We start from the raw sequence: 20,174 nt of genomic DNA, 5'->3' as shown, positions 1-20,174 counted from the left end.
GCGCTCCACTCTTGCCAGCGAATCGTCTTTTACTTCCTTCCTGACCACCCTGACCAAGAGTTATACTGCGTTCAAATTACACACTTCCGCAGGAAACGATAATCCGTAATATTCCCTTAGCCTCTTGCGTTTAATTGTTAACAAAGTGCACGTTTTCACTTCGCCTGCGGATCAGTAATTATTACTGAGCTGTGTGAAATCATTTTGCCGTACAAATGCGCGTTCGAAATTATTTCAGCAAGTTGAACGGTAGGGTTGGATTTTATTCGGAAAATATCTAATAACCGGGTGAAAAAAAAAAACCGCGAAACGAGCATGTAGAAAATTATTAAATATTGATCAATTGGTCAATTTACTAGATTGATTTATCGATTGATAGCTCGAAATTCTTCAATTTTCAAACGATCGATTCGTTCTCTGTATTTTATTATTATACGATGATTCGCCGCACGTGACAACATAAAACAACAGTACACGGATTGAAAATCTAATAGATCATTCTTCCTGATTAATGATATTTTTGTTTTTTTATATTCCCCGCACTAGACGAAATATCGGCAAATGAGAAGATTACACTCAAGTACATTAAATAAACACACTTGGTGGTATAATACCTAGAGGGAATAAGATTAATGATAGGAAATAAAGAGAGATTGCTATTCTCCAGTCGTCAATTTTTACCTCTCGTTCGTAATAACGAAAAGTTTTGTCGTGTTCGTGGTTTGCAATTCGAGTGGCAGCAACAAAAAAAAATATGCGAAACTAGATTACGCGCACGTGTAACAATAATTCGACACCGTGTACCTACTTTACCGCACAAGGTGATAAGACGAAGAGATCTCAAACACACGTTACACGTACATATACGGGGTAAATTGCACGATTACACATCGTCGTAAATTCATTGCTAAAGAGCGAGTGAGAATACAATACGTGGACAAGTCGTTAAAATGAAGAAGTGCGAGTTTATTTACAAGGATGAAGTTAGCGTAGGTTACCTTAACGATGCATGTTTAGGATACACCGCTAATTCGCATCTTTACAACACTCCGACGATTGGTAAACCATTTTAAACAAATTATACACTAATTCTGAAAAGCCAGTTGATCCTTGAAAGTAATCCTTAAAAGTGTGCGTACTGAAGTAATAACTTTTTTCACCTGACGTACGCGTTACGTTCACGTTACTAACTTCATCCTCACGATCGTTTCGATCGAGCTTATACCTACTGAAAATATAAAAATAGTGTGAAAACTTACTTATATATGCATTCAGCGTCGAGTTCCGCTATCAGCGCCTGGCACTTCCGCTCTGAGTCGTGTGTTATCTTCCTGACCTCACCGCGACACACATCACTGAACGCGAACGAGCAACGACAAAACGAACCCGACGACTCGCTTTATTGAAAAGCACGTATATTGAAAAAAAAAAAAAAAAAAAACAAAAAAAAAGAAGAAGAAGCACAACACCAAAAAAAGGCACACAAAACCCTCGAAAATATGATTTAATTGTTATCCCGTCGTCGCACTGATTCCTCATCCAAATCGTCGCTTGACGAGCACAGAAACAAACAAAAACCAAAAAAAAAAACAATAAAAATAATAAATGTGAAAAAAAAAAAACAACCACTCGCGGTTTAACCCGTCGTCGAGCTTATTCACTGCACTTTCACTGTTAGACGCATACACGCGGCGTGTGAAAAACGCGTGGGGATCGTCGCGTGGAACGAGAGAGACGGACGGATGCCTCGGAGAGAGGGAGAGAGGGAGAGAGGGAGAGAGGGTGAGACGAGACAGGTGTGAAACGGTGTGCGTTGCGTGGCTGGTGCGTGAAGATAGGCAGAGGCGAGCGACACTGCTGACCCGACGACGCGGAACGGAGCGACGCGACGCGACGCGACGCGAGTGATACGCGCTCACCCACCCACCTCTCTGCCTCACCTATGTTTACGCCCGACGACGATGCGATGCCGCTCCTGATCGCGGTGACGATCGTCTATATCCGTCCGACCGCGCACGGGGTGGTTGGAGTCCACGTGTTTCCCTCCCAGCGTCGACATGGAATTCGGCTGGAGTTGACTGAAAAAAAATTATTGCAAATTTAGTGACGCAAGAGTAAGAGTTGTCGAATTACGAAATCAGGTTGCTATTTTGCAAATTTCATCTAGCGACGCAAATTACTACGCATTTGCCTTGTGTTTGGAGTAAAATTTATAAGAAGCATATGCGATACCGTTATTTGAATTTAATACATTTTTTTGTAAATTTGTTGTATTTGTAAATTGAATAAACAGTGAACACGCGGTGAACCGAATAAAACTTTTAATACAGCGCAGTAAGTTCCGTACAGAAATTTTTAACAGTGTTGATAAAACGTTTGGTCACCACGCGTTTTCACAGAACACTTTTGATACTGCAATGTATGTACATACGCCAAAGGTTTTTAGTATCAGCGGTCGGAGGCGATTTGTTTAAACTGTATAGTTGGTAGGTAGGGTTATTAATCGGTTTATAAATAAACGCACACCAGTGTATAATATCGTACACGTTGTCCACGGGCTGAGAGATTTGAGTCGCGTTATACGTATACAATTTTGCAAACGTATATTGTATTTAATTATAGCACTCCAAGTTACAGCCACACGGTACATCCGTTCAACTGATATGCGTTTCATCCAAGGATCGTAAACATTGTTTCCTTTCCTGTTACACATTCCTATTAACGTCCCAGAGAATGAGGATATTTCTTAAGTGAAATCCAACTATATCTATATACCTACTCTGGTATCACTCGAGAATCCAAACGCACAACGTAGACATATCATAAAATTCTCTACCTCAAGACTCGATTCCTAGCCGTCGAATTTTCGATCAGGTCTCAGGGTTAACGCGAACGATTAACGGACGACAACTTGTCGCGCATTTTGTATTCGGAGTGAGTAAAAAAAAATCACTGTGAATTAAGCGTTCCCGGTTCGACGCGGCGCGGCGCTGCTTAACGGCCCGAGGTTGAACTGTCACTGTTTGGGATCGCGGCGTCGATTATAACCTCACATACATATTAGGTATTTTTAGCACAGAGGCGTCGTGCGTGCCGCTCGGTGTCCGCGAAGAGAGCGAACGGCGATAGAAGCGGCAACGGAGAGAGTGAGGGAGGCGGGGGAGGCGAGAAGGGGGCTGATCCCGACGACAAATAAATTCTTCCATCGTTTTATGAGCCTTCGGAATCTAGCTCGCCGACGGAACACGTGTTGTTCCGACGTGAATTCCGGCGATGTTACACACGCCGCGCCTGGCAAGCGGCAACCCGGGACGCGAAATTATATGGATACGAAAAAGAACACCTACTTATGGTGACAATTATTTCTACGATTTTGTACGAATTTTTACGAAAATCGGATCATTTCGTACAATTTTTGTACAAAATTCTGAATACGCATAGTTTCTCATTAAAATTTGTAGCTTTTCAGTAAAAATTCGGAGTGGTAGAAATTTTCACTAGAAAATTTGCACCTGGAATTGCAATTTTTACATACCACAATTGTCGTAAGCTAAATTTAAAATGGTTAGGCCAGGCTCCGATGCACATGTCAGACACACGAGTATGAAACGTTCTATCTAATAGCCAACCTTCTACTGCCGACGGGTACCGGCGTCAATTCGAAATGGAAAAGCCTGTTATTTATTAATAAATACTATTCGTTGCAATATCAACTCCTGTGGGATTTGATTTGGGCCACACAATTTTGTTCTTCTAATCGTTGTGGAAGGGGGGGAGTCTCTGTATCGCGACCGAAGCTACCGCGGATTTGGATCGAAATTTTAGATTTAAACTACCAATACTCCCCCTCAACGATTATACAAACAAAATTGCGGCAACGAAGATTGTCAACTTCAAATCTTTTACACACATACCTGCAATCTGAACGGACTGTATTGTCGAACGGGTCTTACTCGACGTGAAAACGCGGAAATCTTGACACGATCAAGATGGCGGAGAAAAAACAATTGAATCGGACGTGCCACGTGATCGCGCAGCCATTTTGGATTGCAATTGTTTCTTCGTCCGTTGACCTAATTGTATGACACAGAGTCGAAAAGCGTGTTTCAAATTCGACCCGATACCGGAAATCTAATGCCTTTCGTAACATCCGGTTTCAGTGATTCTGCACTATACGTTTACTCTGCGGAAATCAAGGATCACGTTAAGAGAAATTTTGACTAATATACCTTAGCCGGAGCATAATTTCTTGCACAGCTAAAATTTACACGTAAATATACGTAAAACAAATAAATATATACACAGGAAAGGATGATTTAGCAAACAGGTATAAACATGCATGCGACACGCGTACGTATATGTATTGTAAGCATGATATGACACGTATTAAAAGGCACGAGTTTACGGTCGAGTTGTATATATAATAAAAATCACCGCCTACAACCAAGACTTAATTACAAATTAATTCCACCTGATAGATACGCTCCATTAGAGTTAATTCGACGGTACGGGAACTGTCACCATTCGTTAGCGGACACGCGGCAGCCGGCACACCCCGATCTCTGCTTGCTGCCGGGTTCCTTATCTCTCTTTCTCCTACTCAATCTCGTTTTCTTTTCTCACAGTACTCTTTTATTTCTTTTTTCACCCCAGGAGGAAAAATAAGTAATATAAATCTGTGCGGCAGGTTGTCGAAAAAAAGAATGTTGAAAATCCTCAAGAAGCGATCCAAAAACTAAGGAAAAAAACAAGGCGCGGGGGGAGGAAGGGGATTGCAAAAAATAACTAGACATCCTTGCTCGACGACTAGCAAACTAGGGAATTGTTTTTTGCAGCCTTTTAAATGTCGTTACGATTTCCCCCCTTCAAGTCCCGGCCCCTCTGGCAAGTAGTAATGGCATAGCCACGGCCAGCCAAGCGTAATGCGCAAAGCGACGAAGACTTGCAGCTTTTTGAAGCTAATTCGCTGCACAATGTCGGAATTGTAATAGTTGTAAATCGCCCCCTGTCTCCCCATTTTTTTTACTCCCAGGCTCGCTCTCTCGGATATGATCGAACACGGACACCGGGTATTTATGCCCATACAGGTCGATGCCGATACGTGGTTTGTACCGCATACGCGCAATCGCCCCTGGCTCTCTGTAGGCCAAGTGCCGAGATAACGATGATAGCGCAATCCGACCGCGGCGAAGATTGTACTCGATGTTCCATGCGTACATGTGCAACAGGGTGTTCCAAAAAACTAAAAAAAAACCTTGTTTTTCTTACAAACGCGCGTCAAAATTTCGGTAGATCATCTGGAATAAGATATCTCAGTCAGATATGAGCTCTTAATATTGATATTAAAAGATACCTATTTTATTTTTTTCCAATTTCCATTTAAATAACATGTAACACAATATGGGAAAATTTTGGACTCTTTTTCACTCGGTAACGGCTTGATTATCAACTAGCAACGTGTATGACAAAATATTCTCAAATTTTCAGTTTTTTTTTTTTTGTTTTTTTACGTGTTATTTATATGAATAGTGGAAATAAATAAAATAAGCTCCTCTAAATACGGATGCAGGGTGAATTTGCTCGAAATAAATTCAATGGTTGTTTCATTCGTGTTTTGAAAACCAGAGGATCGCCTGAAGCCATGCGGTATTAAATTAGAGCAACCGAAGAAGCAAATGCAAAGAGAAGAATAAGGATTCGAAAACAAAAGTAAAAATTAGCTCCTTGGCCAAATTTATGTTTGTCTATATTCTGACAGTTGAGATTCTTCGGATAAATTAATTTCAATTTCTCTAATTTCCACACACGTGTGTGACCGGTATAGTGTTCGTTTCATTGAAAATACTTCATCCGCACGTTTACGGTACGTATAACCTCGCAAGCTGAACGGGTACGAGGAGTCGTAGCTGCGCAGGGTCGAGTTCTTAATCAAAATGACATGGGAAAGTGTTTGCCTACGGTCACAAGATCACCGTGGGACGTGAGCGATCGATTCATTAACGTCCTGTGGATTGGTTCATATATGATAATTTGTTTAACCGTATACAGACCGAGCCCCATGCCTGTACCTCCGTACCCGCAGGTACCTTTAATATGGGTACGTATAACGATAATATGCGGGGTCCTCGAAACACTGCAACCAACGAGCCGAGCTGCGCTTCGGCAATCACGAAATATCCGTAATCAAGCAAAAGCGTGCATCGAGTTTTTTTTCCAAATCAAAGTAAAAAATAATTTTCCAAAAAACGACAAAAAAAAAATGCTTTCAAAGTTTGAGCTCTTAATATTAACGTTAAGAGGTAAGTTATCGTGATTTTTTATTTTCCATTTAAATAACATGGTAAAGTTTTTTTTTCCATCTTTGGAAAAATACATAAAAAATACGCAATATTTTTTACTTGAATATTGAAAAAAAAGTATACAAATTTTTTTAATACGGTCCAGTGCGTAGGCCGGAAAGTTTAATAAATATGCAAACTATGCAGCAAGCATGAAAAGCAGAGCGTACGAGAGACCTTTTCCAAATACAAATATCAATGAACATAAGCCTTCCGAGGTTCATAATTTATTTACCCGCACGTTGCATTATATTTTTATAATATGCAGCAAGAGCAATTATTTATGCAATGAATACCTATAAACGGTGCGAGGATTAATACGTCTGCATAATGCGAGCATTTCTTAAAACCCGTATTAGGCAATTGGAATAATATTAGTTTTCGAAAATTGATCTTACGTATCCGAGCTATATACCTGTAACAAATTAAGAGAAATAATATTCCTATAATTCATTGATTTTTCATTTGTATGCACATACCTAATTGGCATGGGATTACGAGAAAACCTCATTCCGTTGGACTTGAACGATTATTTTCAGGCTTAATTGTCGTTTTTATTAACGTTGTCGGTTTAACGAAGATTTTGAAACTCGTACAACGATTGCTCAAAAAGCTGCGAGCTGATCGGATGATTCCGTATTTTTTCACCGAATAACTCTGTGAAATAATGAACTTTCCAAAACTTGTTCCCCGATATTTATAATCCCTTCTCTTTAGTTTACCTTTCAATTATATCAAAAATAACGGATATTTCTCGTCGTTCTTTTCACCGGCTAATTGCGGCACGTTGACACACGAATGTAGAATTATTTACCACGGAGTTATTAAGATACCCAATTATCAATTGATTCACGAAGCAGATATAAACACACCGTGTATATATATCATACGTCACTGGACGTATACATTATCTGATCGTAACACCTTATATGCGTTGCCGAATCCGCGTTGTGCGAGATTGTAAATTCACCGGGAGGCTGTGCCCACATGGCTACAAATACAACTTGTCAACCGTGTCATATTTAATTTCTTCAAATTAATCGGTTCATCGAGCCGATATAAAAAAATGGACTTCATCACGAGTGCGTGTGATTTGTATAGGTATAAAATTGCTGCGGTGCATCGGAAAATTCAAGCCATAATTCCTGACAGAGCCGAAATTTTCTGATAGATTTTAAAGCATCGAATTCTCGCATTTGCGGACTAATTTTGATGACAAGAAAATCGCAAAATATATTCACAACAGTGTAAGATATAAACGATGAAAATTTAGGGTAATTCCTGCGTATCATATTTACAATTGGAAAACAAAATCGGCTCAAATGTTTTTGTTTCTTGCATTGAATACAGAAATAATTAGCACGTGTTTTTTTATTTCGCCGTACAAAATAAGAAAAAAAAAACAACGTGTCAATTATATCTGTATTCAATGTAAGAAACAAAAATATTTAAGTCGATTTTTCTGCGATGTAAGTATATTTACTCGTACAATCAAAACGTTCACTCTCTTCAATTCCGTTTCCCGTAATAAAAGCCTCGAACTTGGAGAAAATGATCCGAAATGCATGCGTTCGTTACGTCATATATTTACGCTTGCTCGCTGACCGAAAGGTCGCTTGTACGATTGATGTCGAAATAGCAGCAGGTGGATAAAAGGTGCTCATGGCTTTCGTCGGAAACCGAGGCATCCTGTGGAATGGATACGTGAGTGAGTATTTTTCGTACGAGCATCAAGCGGAGGGACGGACGAGCCGAGAGGAGGTCCTGTGTTGTCAAACAGGTTATTCGAAGTGCTTTGGCTGCATATATAAATAAATAATAACCAACGCAGTTGGCCCGATGGAGATGTGAAGATATCGGCTTATCTCAATGTCAATGCTCCTAAGCCTGCTCTGGTTACAGTCATTAGGGTCATTAACATCTGATAGGCGTGGGAGCGGATTCCGGGCCCCTTCGTGGTCCTCCTGCTCTCCTCTCCTCCCCTCTCGGGATCTTACTTCACACAGATTTATCTCTAGGGAGGCGTTCGCCCCCGTGGCTAAGCGGCCGGTATAACTGATCGGGTGCCAAACGTGCGGGAAGTAGTAAAATAAAAAACAAAAAGTAAAAATACAACCCCGGACAACATATTGAAGGATAATTTCCGTACTCGGCGTTCAGGAGGAATGATGCAGTTACGTGGAAAAATTTTCATACCGTTTGAATCGGAACCAAATTGAAACTCGACGGATCTGCAGGTTTGGTAAATCATTTTAAGGGGTTTTAAGTTTATACCTTGTCAGAAGGCCGAAAGAATCGATTTTTCAAGGATTTTTCATCAAGAAACAATTCAATTTATGAATATAAAAATTGTTATACGTATAACTCAACGTTGAATTTTATTCTGGTATTTTTTATTTCTATATAATAATGATTTTTAAAACCGCAATAACCGATCTCCGGGAGCACCCCGAGAAAAAAGCGTCTTGCAGTGAGCGAGATATCTCTAGACTGGATGATACGAAAAAAGTTTCAAAAGCACTTTCAAAATCTCCGGGGCGTCTTTGCAAATGTGCGCGTAACTTCGAGCATATTTGTCGGATCGACGTGAAATTTTCTGTGTATATACTTGAATGTAACGTGTACAGTACAAAAATGTAATTAAAAAAAAATTGATCCTTGAAAAATCCTGACAAGTATAACCCCGTAAGAAATCACCCAATCTCAACGATTTACGAAATTCACTGTTTACATCGCACAACAAATAAAGAATTTACATACACACGGAATGAAACGAATTGAGATGAAAAATTCTGACCACAGCGCCGGGTTTTCGAACAACTTGAACGTAATGGTGAGAGGCTAAATAAGATAATTAACAGATATAAGTATATACTCAACACCTGAAGTATAAAGTGTAATATTTTAATGCAATAACACCGCAATGAATATCGGTCAGCGATGATTTTTATTAACATACAGATACGATTATTACAGACGTTTATCTATGAACTCACGTTCCGTGTTCTCAGCCATACCGTATTTCACCTCATCGAAAATAATTCGTATATACATATATATATATATTCAGCGTAACAACGTAAGATATTTTTGATATCTATATGCATATTCGGTGAGATATCGACAGCTTTATAAACCCAATCGCGTCGCGTTAATTAGAAGGAATGAACGCGGCATGAGACGATTTCACGCATCTCTTATACCCAGATATAATACAAGGCAATACTTTTCGGTTCGATGACCGTGAGTTGAATTTTTCTAACTCTTTCAGATCCTTGGTATTACCGATTAATTATGAGCGAAAGATTACGCGATCAATAACGACTGTTGGACGATCCTAGTTCCGAAAAGAACTTCAATAATTGGCTTCAACTGCTCCGGCACAGGTTTTCAGACGCGTTCGAATCTACGCTGCGATTGCGGAGAGTGTCGAGCTGATCGCGCCAGCTGCTATCGGGTGCGTATAAAAGCGCGAACGCAATTATCAGGATCGTAAATTTCGACGCACCGGAACAGGTTCGGATCACCTTCCAGAGCCGGTGGACTCCTCGATCATCGGCGGGTCCAGCGACCCCTGGAAGAGCGCTCACCGGCTATCGGTGAGATGTGCAAAAACGGGGTTTTCATCGCAAAACCCATTGACGCGTTAATAATATTCGTTTCACGCCGTTAACTTTTACCAATAAAACCGCGCTCATAAATTTCCATTTTATCTTCACGTATATCCGGTACTTGTTACAGTAGTATGTATGTACTCCGTTTACAACACATGAATCCTCTGCACCGTTCTCCGTTTTATACTTGCGATGCAAGAAACTGTTCCGCGTCGTTAGGCTATTGGTCGGTTTTTCAAAAGTCTGCCGATACATTTATGATTGTGTGTCAAAAACATATCTACGAAGAAAGATTCGTTGCATAAACATAATTTATGCTTGATTAGGTACACCGGTAAACGTGAATTTTCAGTCTTGGTTCTAGAGGTCAAATTTTGATATCTTCCACATAACTAATAAGTGAAAAAATAGTTGTATTAGATAAAGTTTGTTTTCGTAGAAACTAGAACGGTATTTCAGATTTTAAGAACAGTTACCACAATTGAACAAACTTCAGATTTTGCATTTAAATCAATGTTATTCAAAAATAATAATTGATAATAGACGACGAATGTAAAGGAATTGATGGACAAAGTTGAAAAATTAATGTTTTTCGTACTTATTCTATATTCGTACGGAATTTCTCGTATCAAACTCGAAACCTAATCTTCCATCACGCTCTCATTAAACCGCCCCTGGAAACGTTAATAGCGACAAAGTCCATCACATCTTGGTGAAAACGTTTTCCTTTTTCTTCCGAATAGGCACCCGTACTAGCTATCAACCAAAAACTTCAAGACTTGTTTATCAACGTAAAAAAGACAAAAACAAACTTTATAAGTAATAAATAAAAGTTTTGCTCATTATTCGATGTGTAGAATAAAAATTTAAGAAAACTTGTTTTTTTGACCCGTGTTACATATCAAATTGTACAATATTTCCCAGCTGAGGAATCGGATTCCATTATCTTCTAATCCGCAAGCTATCACATCAATTTTTCAACGCAGTTCAGAAAACTTCTCATCTCGCAATAATAATTGGGATCGTGTCAAGATTGATTTATCACGATCGAGCGAATAGATCGGCAGCGAGTGCGAATTTGACGCGTGCGAATCGGTAAGTCGCGTTACAACGGCAGCTGTTGAGGTCGTGAAGAGTTTAGCGTTTTGCGATACGCATTTCGCATCTCTCGGTTATAGGTGTAACGACTACCAGGCGGTAGCAGGTGCAGCAGTGATTCTTTGCTGCGAGGGAATCCAGCACAGCGGCTGTCAGAATTACGCAAATTGCCGTACAAGAATTCCCGCAGCATTGCAGCGTTGCGGCATTGCAGTGCGTTACAACGGGGGCCGGAGCTTGCAAGCTGCAGCGCCTAAGTGCACCTCGCGCAATTTCAACCTGCCAATATAAGCTGTGCGCAGAGACTGTGGGAGGGGGAGGGGGACGGGCGAGAGGCGGTTGAGCTTCTTGAATCGCTACCGTTTGACGACGCGGTTACGTGATCGCGAAGGCAGGAAGCTGTTGCGGCGCTGCGCCGGCGAACCTGACTGCGGAAAGCATGGAGGCACGGCACGGAAGGCCTTCCGCCTACGTTTTCTTACCACTCCGTGACCGGCGGGGGTCTCGGACTAGTAAACACGGGGAAAGAAAAATATTGTAGATTTTACATAGGTCGCGGTGGATGTATGGACAGCACTTTTTTGGAGATAAATCTTGTACCCACAGCAATTTTGGCAAGATTTACAAATACAATAATAAGACTTACGAAATCAATAGTAAGTGTCAGAGTGTATGTAACAGGATGGTTCATTTTGTAACCTTTGATTTTTTTTTTAAGGTGCCACTCGAATAATTTGTGACAAATACTGGGGAAAAAAATTGTCATAAAACCTGGAGTAGGTAGGAAAATATTTAGAGGTCGCTACCCTATTATTGAAATATTTTTTATTTATTTTCACGTGTACACCTTACGGACTTGGATTATATACATTAGTTTATTTATTTTTTTTTTTATTATCGTATCTTGGTGCAAGGTGTCCACACAAAAATACATGAAAAATATTTCAGTAATCGGGAGCGTACTCTAAATATTTTCCTACCTCCTTCAGGTTTTAAGACAATTTATTTTTCAGTATTTGTCACAAACATTTCGAGTAGCAGCTTAACAAAAAAAAAAATTAAAAAATGAGTCACCCTAATGTTTGGTTGAATCTACCACAATTGATGTAGCTTTTACTCAAAAAAATTGCTGTACATATATTCACCACAACCGAAGTAGAATCTACATTAGATTTTTTTCCGTGCACTTTACTTCACTTTGATATGCCGAAAGTTGCATTTTCGCAGCTGTTAAGGTTGATGAATTCGTTCATCAGAAGGTCGAGATCTAATTCAACTATATATTGGTGAATAATATGGATTATAGATACATCGTCCAAGTGATCTTGCAGCATCGCGTTAATAATCAAGTGATTGAAGCAAACTTTAATTTTTCGAAACTGAAAATATGCATGAGATGTGGAATTTTGCACCTACTAAATTTCGAGCACTCCACACCTACCATAGTGATTTTTCCGCGTCTGACGTCGTTGAACAGAAAACGGCCATCTGATAGAGTTATTTAAAGAAAAAAGTCATTCATCTACCAACGCGTCAAAGTATCAGATAAAACATGTTACAGGAGACGCGGATGAAGTGCTTTCAGGTCATAAATTGTTATGGTTGTCAATAATTCTGTGCTGTACACACACACGTGCGAAGTGTGGGGATTGTTAACGGTAACCTTATACGTCCATTATACGTGGTCACAAGTTATTGTCGGTTTGTAATACGTTCGTTAGGTACAGAGGTCCACGTGAAGAATGAAGTGCCTCCCTGGCGTGGTGTACTAATTCACGAACCGATGCCTTAATAGAGTTCGTGCCGTGAAAAATTTAGATCGTTATGCATCAGTGTTATACCGAACCGAGAAACAGGCGTATCATCCTTTTCAGAATAGAATTACCTACCCTCATTTGCGAATATCGTCACTTGAACGGATCTGGATCACACCAAGTTCGGGAGAAACAGGGAGTAACAACTACTGACAATCGGTCCAACGTGGTTGAGATTACAACTGATTCTGGAGGAAGTACAATTGCCCTGTGGTGTACGACTGACGGTGTCCAGTGGTCCTGAAAATATCCTTGAATTTTGCTTGTCCATCAAGAGTCCTGAAAACTATCCTGGAATTTTTTTTGTCTCCTGGGAACATTCTCTTTTTAACGTCCTTGAATAACCTGAAAATGTTTTGAAAATGTCTTTGAGTTTTTTACTGTAAGCTGGGAAGATTAGAATTGTTAAGTCCGAAAAGAGTGCCTTCAAGGTTTCGAGCAAACCAAAGGTGGTGAACAGACTTACAAATTGGTCAAGAAACTTGATAAATTGGTGAAATTCACGCTCGTCACATGACGAAGGAACGAAGGAGCGATCGAGTGGAGGATGGAAGTGGCTGCGGGTAGGTGTTGAAGAGCGGCGTATGTCACTCGCGGAGTAACTCATGCACCGGCGGACCCTGAGCGTGAGTGCGAGTGTGAGCGAATATCGGGTTATGGGTAGAGTCGGTCGGTGTGTTGGTGGCTCTTCGAATGCGAGATCAGCAAATCTAAGATCGTGCAACCGGTGTCCAGTGGCGCGTCCAGGTTCAGGTTGGCGGGGGTACGAGCCACGCCACGCCACGACGACCAAGTGCTGGACCGCGCCGGGTCCAGCGAGTGAAGGATGCTGGGAGGCAGGGGGAAGCGAAAGGTGGAATGCGCGGGTCTCGAAGGAGGAGCTGTCGGCGGTGAAAAATCACACACCGGGGCCACCACTGCCAGCATCTGCTCTACATACGCGGGTTCTCATCCCAAGAAACCCCGAAGACGTGATCTCGAGCACTAGACGCTCCAGAATTCGCATCTCGAACCATTTTCCGTATCTCCTCGATCTCCCCGTTGCACGGTTGTGTGTACTGTAAAAAATGACGGTGTTAAAATTGACCAAAAGTGGCTGGTGTGGACCACTATATGTAGAACAATTTGTAGTCAATTCAAAATTTCAATGTCAGGTAGTGTCGGATTGATATCAAATAGTCTTGGATCGACACAAAAAAATATTCTATACAAGTCCACACCGCATTTTTTTCTACCGTGTGAATGAAGAGCAGACCAGTCGAGGCCAAACAAAACCTCTTTACGGGGGTGCTCCAACTCGAACCCGACTCGAAAGGTCAGATGAAAAGCTTCTGCCCTCAAGTGGACGAATTAAAGACGGCGAAGAGCCAGCTGAAGTACAAGATTGTACATGCAGAGGTGCAGGAGGATTGAGAACCTCGAAGAATCGGAGTATGGAGAAGCAGAGCAAGATATATACGTATTCCGGCGGGGCTACCGGTCGGCCTGCAGGTCGGGTCGGTGTTCCCCTGTGTTTCATCTCTACTTTTTTTTCGTTTTTGCTGTACCACCGTTTCCTTCCTCCTTTAGCCACCGGCTATTCTCGCGTCCGGCCGATTCGCCTCTCGCTCCCTCGGCTTCGGAGTTGTTGTTCGATTGTTTTATTACTTTTATAAACGACGCCGCCTCGCTCCTCCGACCCGACGCCGCCTCTGCTGAGCAGGCGCTTCCTTTGTTGGCCTGGCCATTGTTGCTCTCGTGGAAAGATGCGAATTTTAATTTGATATTGTCTAATATTATTTATGTATGCACACTAAGGACGGCAGCTTCAAAAGACCCCCTCCTTAAACATACACACACACATATCTTTTCGTACACCAAAGGTCCTTCCAAATACTTCTTTACCACCCTTACGGCTGCCCCCGTAATGTCCCAACACTCCCAACGGGTTGCTGAGTACTCAAGACCCATACAGCAACCAAATCTCCCTCTGGCCGAAATAGCTAAGATTTTTTAATTCATCTGGCATTTATCAATTATCCATCAAATCGTCAAACTGTGAATTCCAATTATATGCAAAAACGGTTATCCATTTTCAACGTTCATTATTGAACCTGATCTATTGGACGGAGCTCGGTTCAAATTCGTGCCTTATGGTATATTGTGCTCATTCGCTACTCGGATTCAACTCAATCGCACCGTTTTCAATCAGTGGATCGAGTTACTGTTCGTATACCAAGTCAATATCGATCGGTGACAAAACGACGACCATGCATTATCGCCATCGGTGAGGTCACTTTATCAAATTTGAATACTCGACTATCAACGCGTCGAAAGAAATATAATACATGTTCGGAAGATTGGGCGTGCGCAGTAGTGGTCTTCGGGGAATCAATATCAGCCCACATTGCCGAGGAGACCCGCCTCGGCCAGCTGCAGAGTTTGAGGAATAGACGCAACAGTTGTGTTTGAACAACGATGGAAAAGGTGATCGGTGTATTTCGAACAAACGTATCGCGGGCATAAAACGAGCTCGTCTCGCGAAATTGCCGTTCCAGTTTAGTAACAGCGGCTATAACGAGAGCTCAACCGTTCGCAGTAACGGCTCGTCCATGTCAACAGTGCGATAAAGTCAAGTAAAATTATCCGAAGTGCGCGACTGATGAGGATATTTCGCGAGTGTGTACCTACGTGATATGTAAAATGGAGGGCTGATTAATCACCGGTATCTATTTTGTGATCATTCGGCTAAAGATGATCAGCCGTGTGTCGCTTGGGATAAACGTCGGCATACTCTTAACGCTCTTGATACTTGGCGCGCTGTTTTCACTGCCGCTGAAGCTGCTGCTTGATACGAATCGCGAAACGGGTGGATTTGACGAGCAGGAACGAGGGAGATCCGCTGATGAACTACCGCAAGCGGATTACCGAAGGATGAAGCTCTGCGGGAACCCCGACTACAAATCCCTAGCGAAGTTGGTACACCTCAGCAACTACGATGGAAACTGCACCAAACCAAAGCGTCCTGATGGCGAGAAATCGAGGGGACGATTCGCCGCTGAAAGATACGCCAAAAGATTTGCGGAAGATACGAGCGATCAGCAAAACGTGAGCACTCATCAGAAGAATTCCATCTCCATAGCGGGTCATATCCTCGCTGTCTTGCTGGTCGGTTCGGCGGTTGCTGCGCTGGTCGAAGTTCTGCGAGTTCGTCTTTTTGCGGCAGTCAAGGTGCGCCGGCGGATTTGTCATTATAATTACTATGCAGATCAAAGCAGAGCAAAGAGTAGCAGCAAGTCACGCGACATGTGGCATCCATCCTCACCGTTTTCTTAAATTCCATAACCAGCGTTCCGACGGCGGCGTCGCGACTGTCGCGAGGAGATCATCCCTCGTCGATTTGGCCCAAAGACGAGCCGTTCGCAAGGAGACGGTTCAGGCCCAGAAGTCCTTCGAAATCCAGGGTATGATGCACCGATCCCCGCTTCGTTTGCTCGGTAAATCGCAAGTATAATAGAACGACTATTGCATTAGATATAGTCAACATCCAGTTTCGACCCACTTGTTGCCGAGCGCAGGATAAGCTCCGGACGTGCTGAAATATAACTCTCCGAGAAATGAGATTCTGGAACATATTCCGTATCTTCTTATAAACAGTTTGCATAATTGATCAGCAAAAGCTACAGTGGATAAATAAGAGACATTGACAATCATGTGTTCACTGTTTTTCTAAAACGTGATCCTTCCCGTTTGACCCCAACAAGAGTAAAAAATCTACCGACGTGTATGTAATTACGGCAATGTATTCAACGAATCTTTGACCTCCTTTTGCAATGTGTGGAATATAATATCGTATAGGTGTCATAAATCAGCCACAGTGTATCATTTCGATAGTAATTAAACAAAAAAACAATCGCTTTAACTCCTCGTTCAAGCAGCTCGCCGTTGTATAAATACTTGCGGTGGCATTGAGCAAAGACTGGAATAATACTTCCAGGATTAAAGATATCTTACAGAAAATCGCACCACGTCGTTTTCGTTGGACCAGCGTGACAAAATATCGAACCGATTTACCTGCGCAAACAGCGAAACTCTAGGAACCATAATGTCCCTTTTTCAGCTGCCCGGCCACCCCCACTGCTTCGTCGGTCGTCATTTCCAGCTCAGTGCCTGGGTAAGAAGGATCAGGTCCCGATTTCGACAACCGTGAACACGGGCCGGCTGTCTAGAAGACTGTCGTTCGTCATCGACTCGGAAGAGGACGTAACCGTTTTGACGGACACTTCGCGACGTCGTTGTCGTCTGATTAGGCGTCATTGAATTTTTCCGACGTGACGCAGGAAGTCTTCTGTGTGCGTGAGGCCATTGCTGGAGACTATACGCCTTATCGATTGTAATTAATCAGTCCACTTTGCTTACTCGACAGGTTTTGCTATGTAAACAATGTCCGGTTTGATTCTAAAAGTAGGTATACAACGGGGTTTCTGCATACAGATTTCGAAACCTGCATTTTACAGACATTTTAACCGTTTTATAGCTCAGACACCATTTTCAAACTCCCGTTTCTCTGTTTTCAGAGAGAAAAGAAAATTATGGTAATCACCGCGAAAATGAAAAATTTAGAAGGGCTTGCGTCTGAGCTATAAAGCGGCTGAAATGTCGGCAATATTCCGGTGTTGGAATTTTTACGCAGAATCCCCCTTGTATACCTACTCAGGAAGAAAAAATTGTTCCGTTCAGGATTCCAGCAGACCTTGTTTAGAAGCCCGTATGCACCTACACATCGAGCAAACTACGAGAATTTCAACGCCTGCTTTCTCATCTTGCGCTGGTAAGTGAACAAGGATTTAAACGCCTTTTAAACGGTTCACCATCATTTACGCTTGTACTAACCTCGTCGAGTTTCAGGTGACTAACCACGATTCCCTACATCAAAGACACGCATCATTTACGGACGAAAAACGTTGCTTACGCACAATCAGCCAAGCGGTTGACTCGGAACGATTTCAGGTGAATTATCATGAACGACGAAACAGCTACGGAATCGATTTGTAATTGTCGCTCGTTGGACACGATTTTATCAGTGCTTGTGGTTTAAGTGGTTTTTTGCCTTTCAGAGGATTTACATTATTTTTAAATTGTAACAAATTGTTATTTCTGGCATAATGTAAACCGGATTATGCTATAAACTATTATTTTCAACTAGATGAGAATAGGGAATTAGTGATCTGTTTTTTATACATTGCTGACTCATAGCAACGAATTATCCGTTATCTCTGAATTTGGACTAAGATATGAGCATTGAGGAATCTCGCCAAATTTCGATCCCCGTGTCATAATTTTCGCCATAATTATTCTCGATGTATAAGTGTCTAATATTTGTGTGATACTGCATTGATAGGCAATTACCAAAGTCCACACAAGCCTAGCAAGAATTAAAACAACAGAGGATACTAAAAGAAAAATAGCTGAAAGAAGTACACATTCTGATCGCATTGCGGTTCAATAAACGAGTGCCAATATCCATTAAAACTATGCATACGAATTTTGCGAGATCAATCTAGAAATATTCGTGATATATATGTATGCATAAGTTCTTTTGTGACGCATTTGAATCAACGACTGTACAAACACCGAATAATCTGAAAATTCGTGGTGCTGTTAAAATATACCTTACACAAGTTATACCCATACTTGAACGCGAATGTAGATATAATCAAGGTATTTTCTGATGTAAAATGTTTGTAGCAATTAATGCATCGAACGGAAAGTTCGCTTGCCTTTAAAGCGAACTATCCACAAATAATTTTATTACTCACTCGACTGTAGGAGTTGACAGCTGATACGGGAATGGTATACTCGTATTATAGCGAAGATGGTCAGTCCCAAGAGATTTTGAATACGAACAGGCCTGTGTTCGAAATCCGGATGAAAAGAGGATCTCGCAAAGAGTGATACTGATGAGGTCCAGATACAGATGGAGAGAGTGACCAAATCTCGAATCTGTAATGAGTAATGTAGTATATATTATATCGATGTGAAAATGTATTTTATGAGTACTCTAAGTTTCCAACACTCGATATTTACTGTATAATATAAAAATATCTGTAGACACATTATATTTCTACATAGAAGTATACTCTAACTCGACGTATGTACGAAGCTATTTCACGGTTATAACGATGATGAATTTCACCAATGCAGGTACTAGTAACGATTCTTCTGCACATGCAAATGTCCAAAACGCTTTTTACGCAACCTGCGACACTATGCTCTAACCATTGTGCGTACGTATATTGTTGTAATCACAACGAAAAGTCAATGTGATACAGTCCGAATGCCCTGGTGACTACAGACAGCAAATATTACGAGGTTGAAGTTAGTAATGTTATCGTAACGAAACATTAGGGAAGCATCACAATTTTCCTTATTTTAGAGTTATTTTGAAGGAACTAAGATGTCGAAATTTGAGAATGTTTTGTTTTATTACGGTTAGATGAATTGCAGGCAACTTCAATATCGCTAAATAACCGTTTTTTCTCATCATGAACCCATACGATAACGTTACCAACTTCAATATGATCAAATGTTTCCAACTGTAATTTTCTTAAATGTATACATGCTCGTAAACGAATAATATATTATATGAATGTATTTTATCAAGCACGGAATTGAAGAAGACTCTAATTATCCAATAATCGTGAAATGCAAGATCACAATTGTTTGTTTTGAGCTGTATAGATACATGTTTTTTTTCATTCGCGAAAGCAACTGATTGTACCCGTTCTAAAAGACAAGATTTTCCTTAAATACAAACAATCACCTTACGATTTATTCTACTCACATCGAAACGAGATTTTTCGGTTTTCATTGTTGATCTAACGGCGACTAGTCAAGACCATTTATGAGTGTGTGTTTTGACGAAATAACGACAGCGATTTCATGCATCAGCTTGAAACAAAACAAGGCCTTCCTTCTGTACAACCTGACGTTAGGCGCTACACGTTGTTGCTCGCGTTGCAGATGTTTAGGAGCAAAGAAACGCTTAAGAAGCAAAGCTACGTGAAATAAGTACGTAGGCCTGCTTATAACAGACGATGAGAATCGTACGAGGAAGTACATACGCGTAATATATTTTCGCGTAAGATCTACTTTCTGTTATTTACCTATCGTCCCGTTGCTACATATGAAAGTAAATATTGTCCCTCGACGCGTGCTGAACAAACATCGACAACTTGAAGCACCGAAGTAAATAAGAAATCCAACCGACGCAGGCGCAGTTCGATCACGCGTGAGTCGAGAAGTCGAAGCTAGGTGACGCCACGTACAAG

General features: G+C 41.2%; 1 protein-coding gene and 2 long non-coding RNA genes across 6 annotated transcripts; 1 reads left to right on the top strand and 2 right to left on the bottom strand.

The window, feature by feature from the left end:
* Positions 1-1,643: 1,643 nt before the first annotated feature.
* On the bottom strand, positions 1,644-17,052 carry LOC124181003. Its single transcript, XR_006870358.1, has 5 exons — positions 16,918-17,052; positions 16,169-16,468; positions 13,331-13,922; positions 12,940-13,209; positions 1,644-2,078 (listed from the first exon to the last, which is right to left on the bottom strand). It is a non-coding gene; the product is annotated as an uncharacterized LOC124181003 (long non-coding RNA).
* Positions 15,263-19,541, top strand: LOC124181001. Of its 4 annotated transcripts, none has more exons than XM_046567054.1 (5): positions 15,263-16,074; positions 16,193-16,307; positions 16,964-17,236; positions 17,584-17,674; positions 17,752-19,541. In XM_046567054.1, the coding sequence occupies exons 1-3, from the start codon at positions 15,598-15,600 to the stop codon at positions 17,161-17,163; spliced, it is 792 nt and encodes a 263-aa protein (XP_046423010.1). In that variant the 5' UTR covers positions 15,263-15,597; the 3' UTR covers positions 17,164-17,236; positions 17,584-17,674; positions 17,752-19,541. The 4 variants fall into 4 exon arrangements, with proteins under 4 accessions (XP_046423010.1, XP_046423009.1, XP_046423008.1 ...); XM_046567053.1 differs by having other exon boundaries at positions 16,193-16,340; positions 16,964-17,195; XM_046567052.1 differs by having other exon boundaries at positions 16,193-16,340.
* LOC124181004 lies at positions 18,729-20,166 on the bottom strand. The gene is made up of 3 exons (XR_006870359.1): positions 20,010-20,166; positions 19,688-19,794; positions 18,729-18,846 (listed from the first exon to the last, which is right to left on the bottom strand). It is a non-coding gene; the product is annotated as an uncharacterized LOC124181004 (long non-coding RNA).
* Between the last annotated feature and the right edge of the window lie 8 nt (positions 20,167-20,174).

The sequence above is a fragment of the Neodiprion fabricii genome, chromosome 4 (genome assembly GCF_021155785.1).
Source record: "Neodiprion fabricii isolate iyNeoFabr1 chromosome 4, iyNeoFabr1.1, whole genome shotgun sequence".
In the NCBI taxonomy this organism is placed as follows: domain Eukaryota; kingdom Metazoa; phylum Arthropoda; class Insecta; order Hymenoptera; family Diprionidae; genus Neodiprion; species Neodiprion fabricii.
This window is presented reverse-complemented; position numbering and strand designations above follow the sequence as displayed.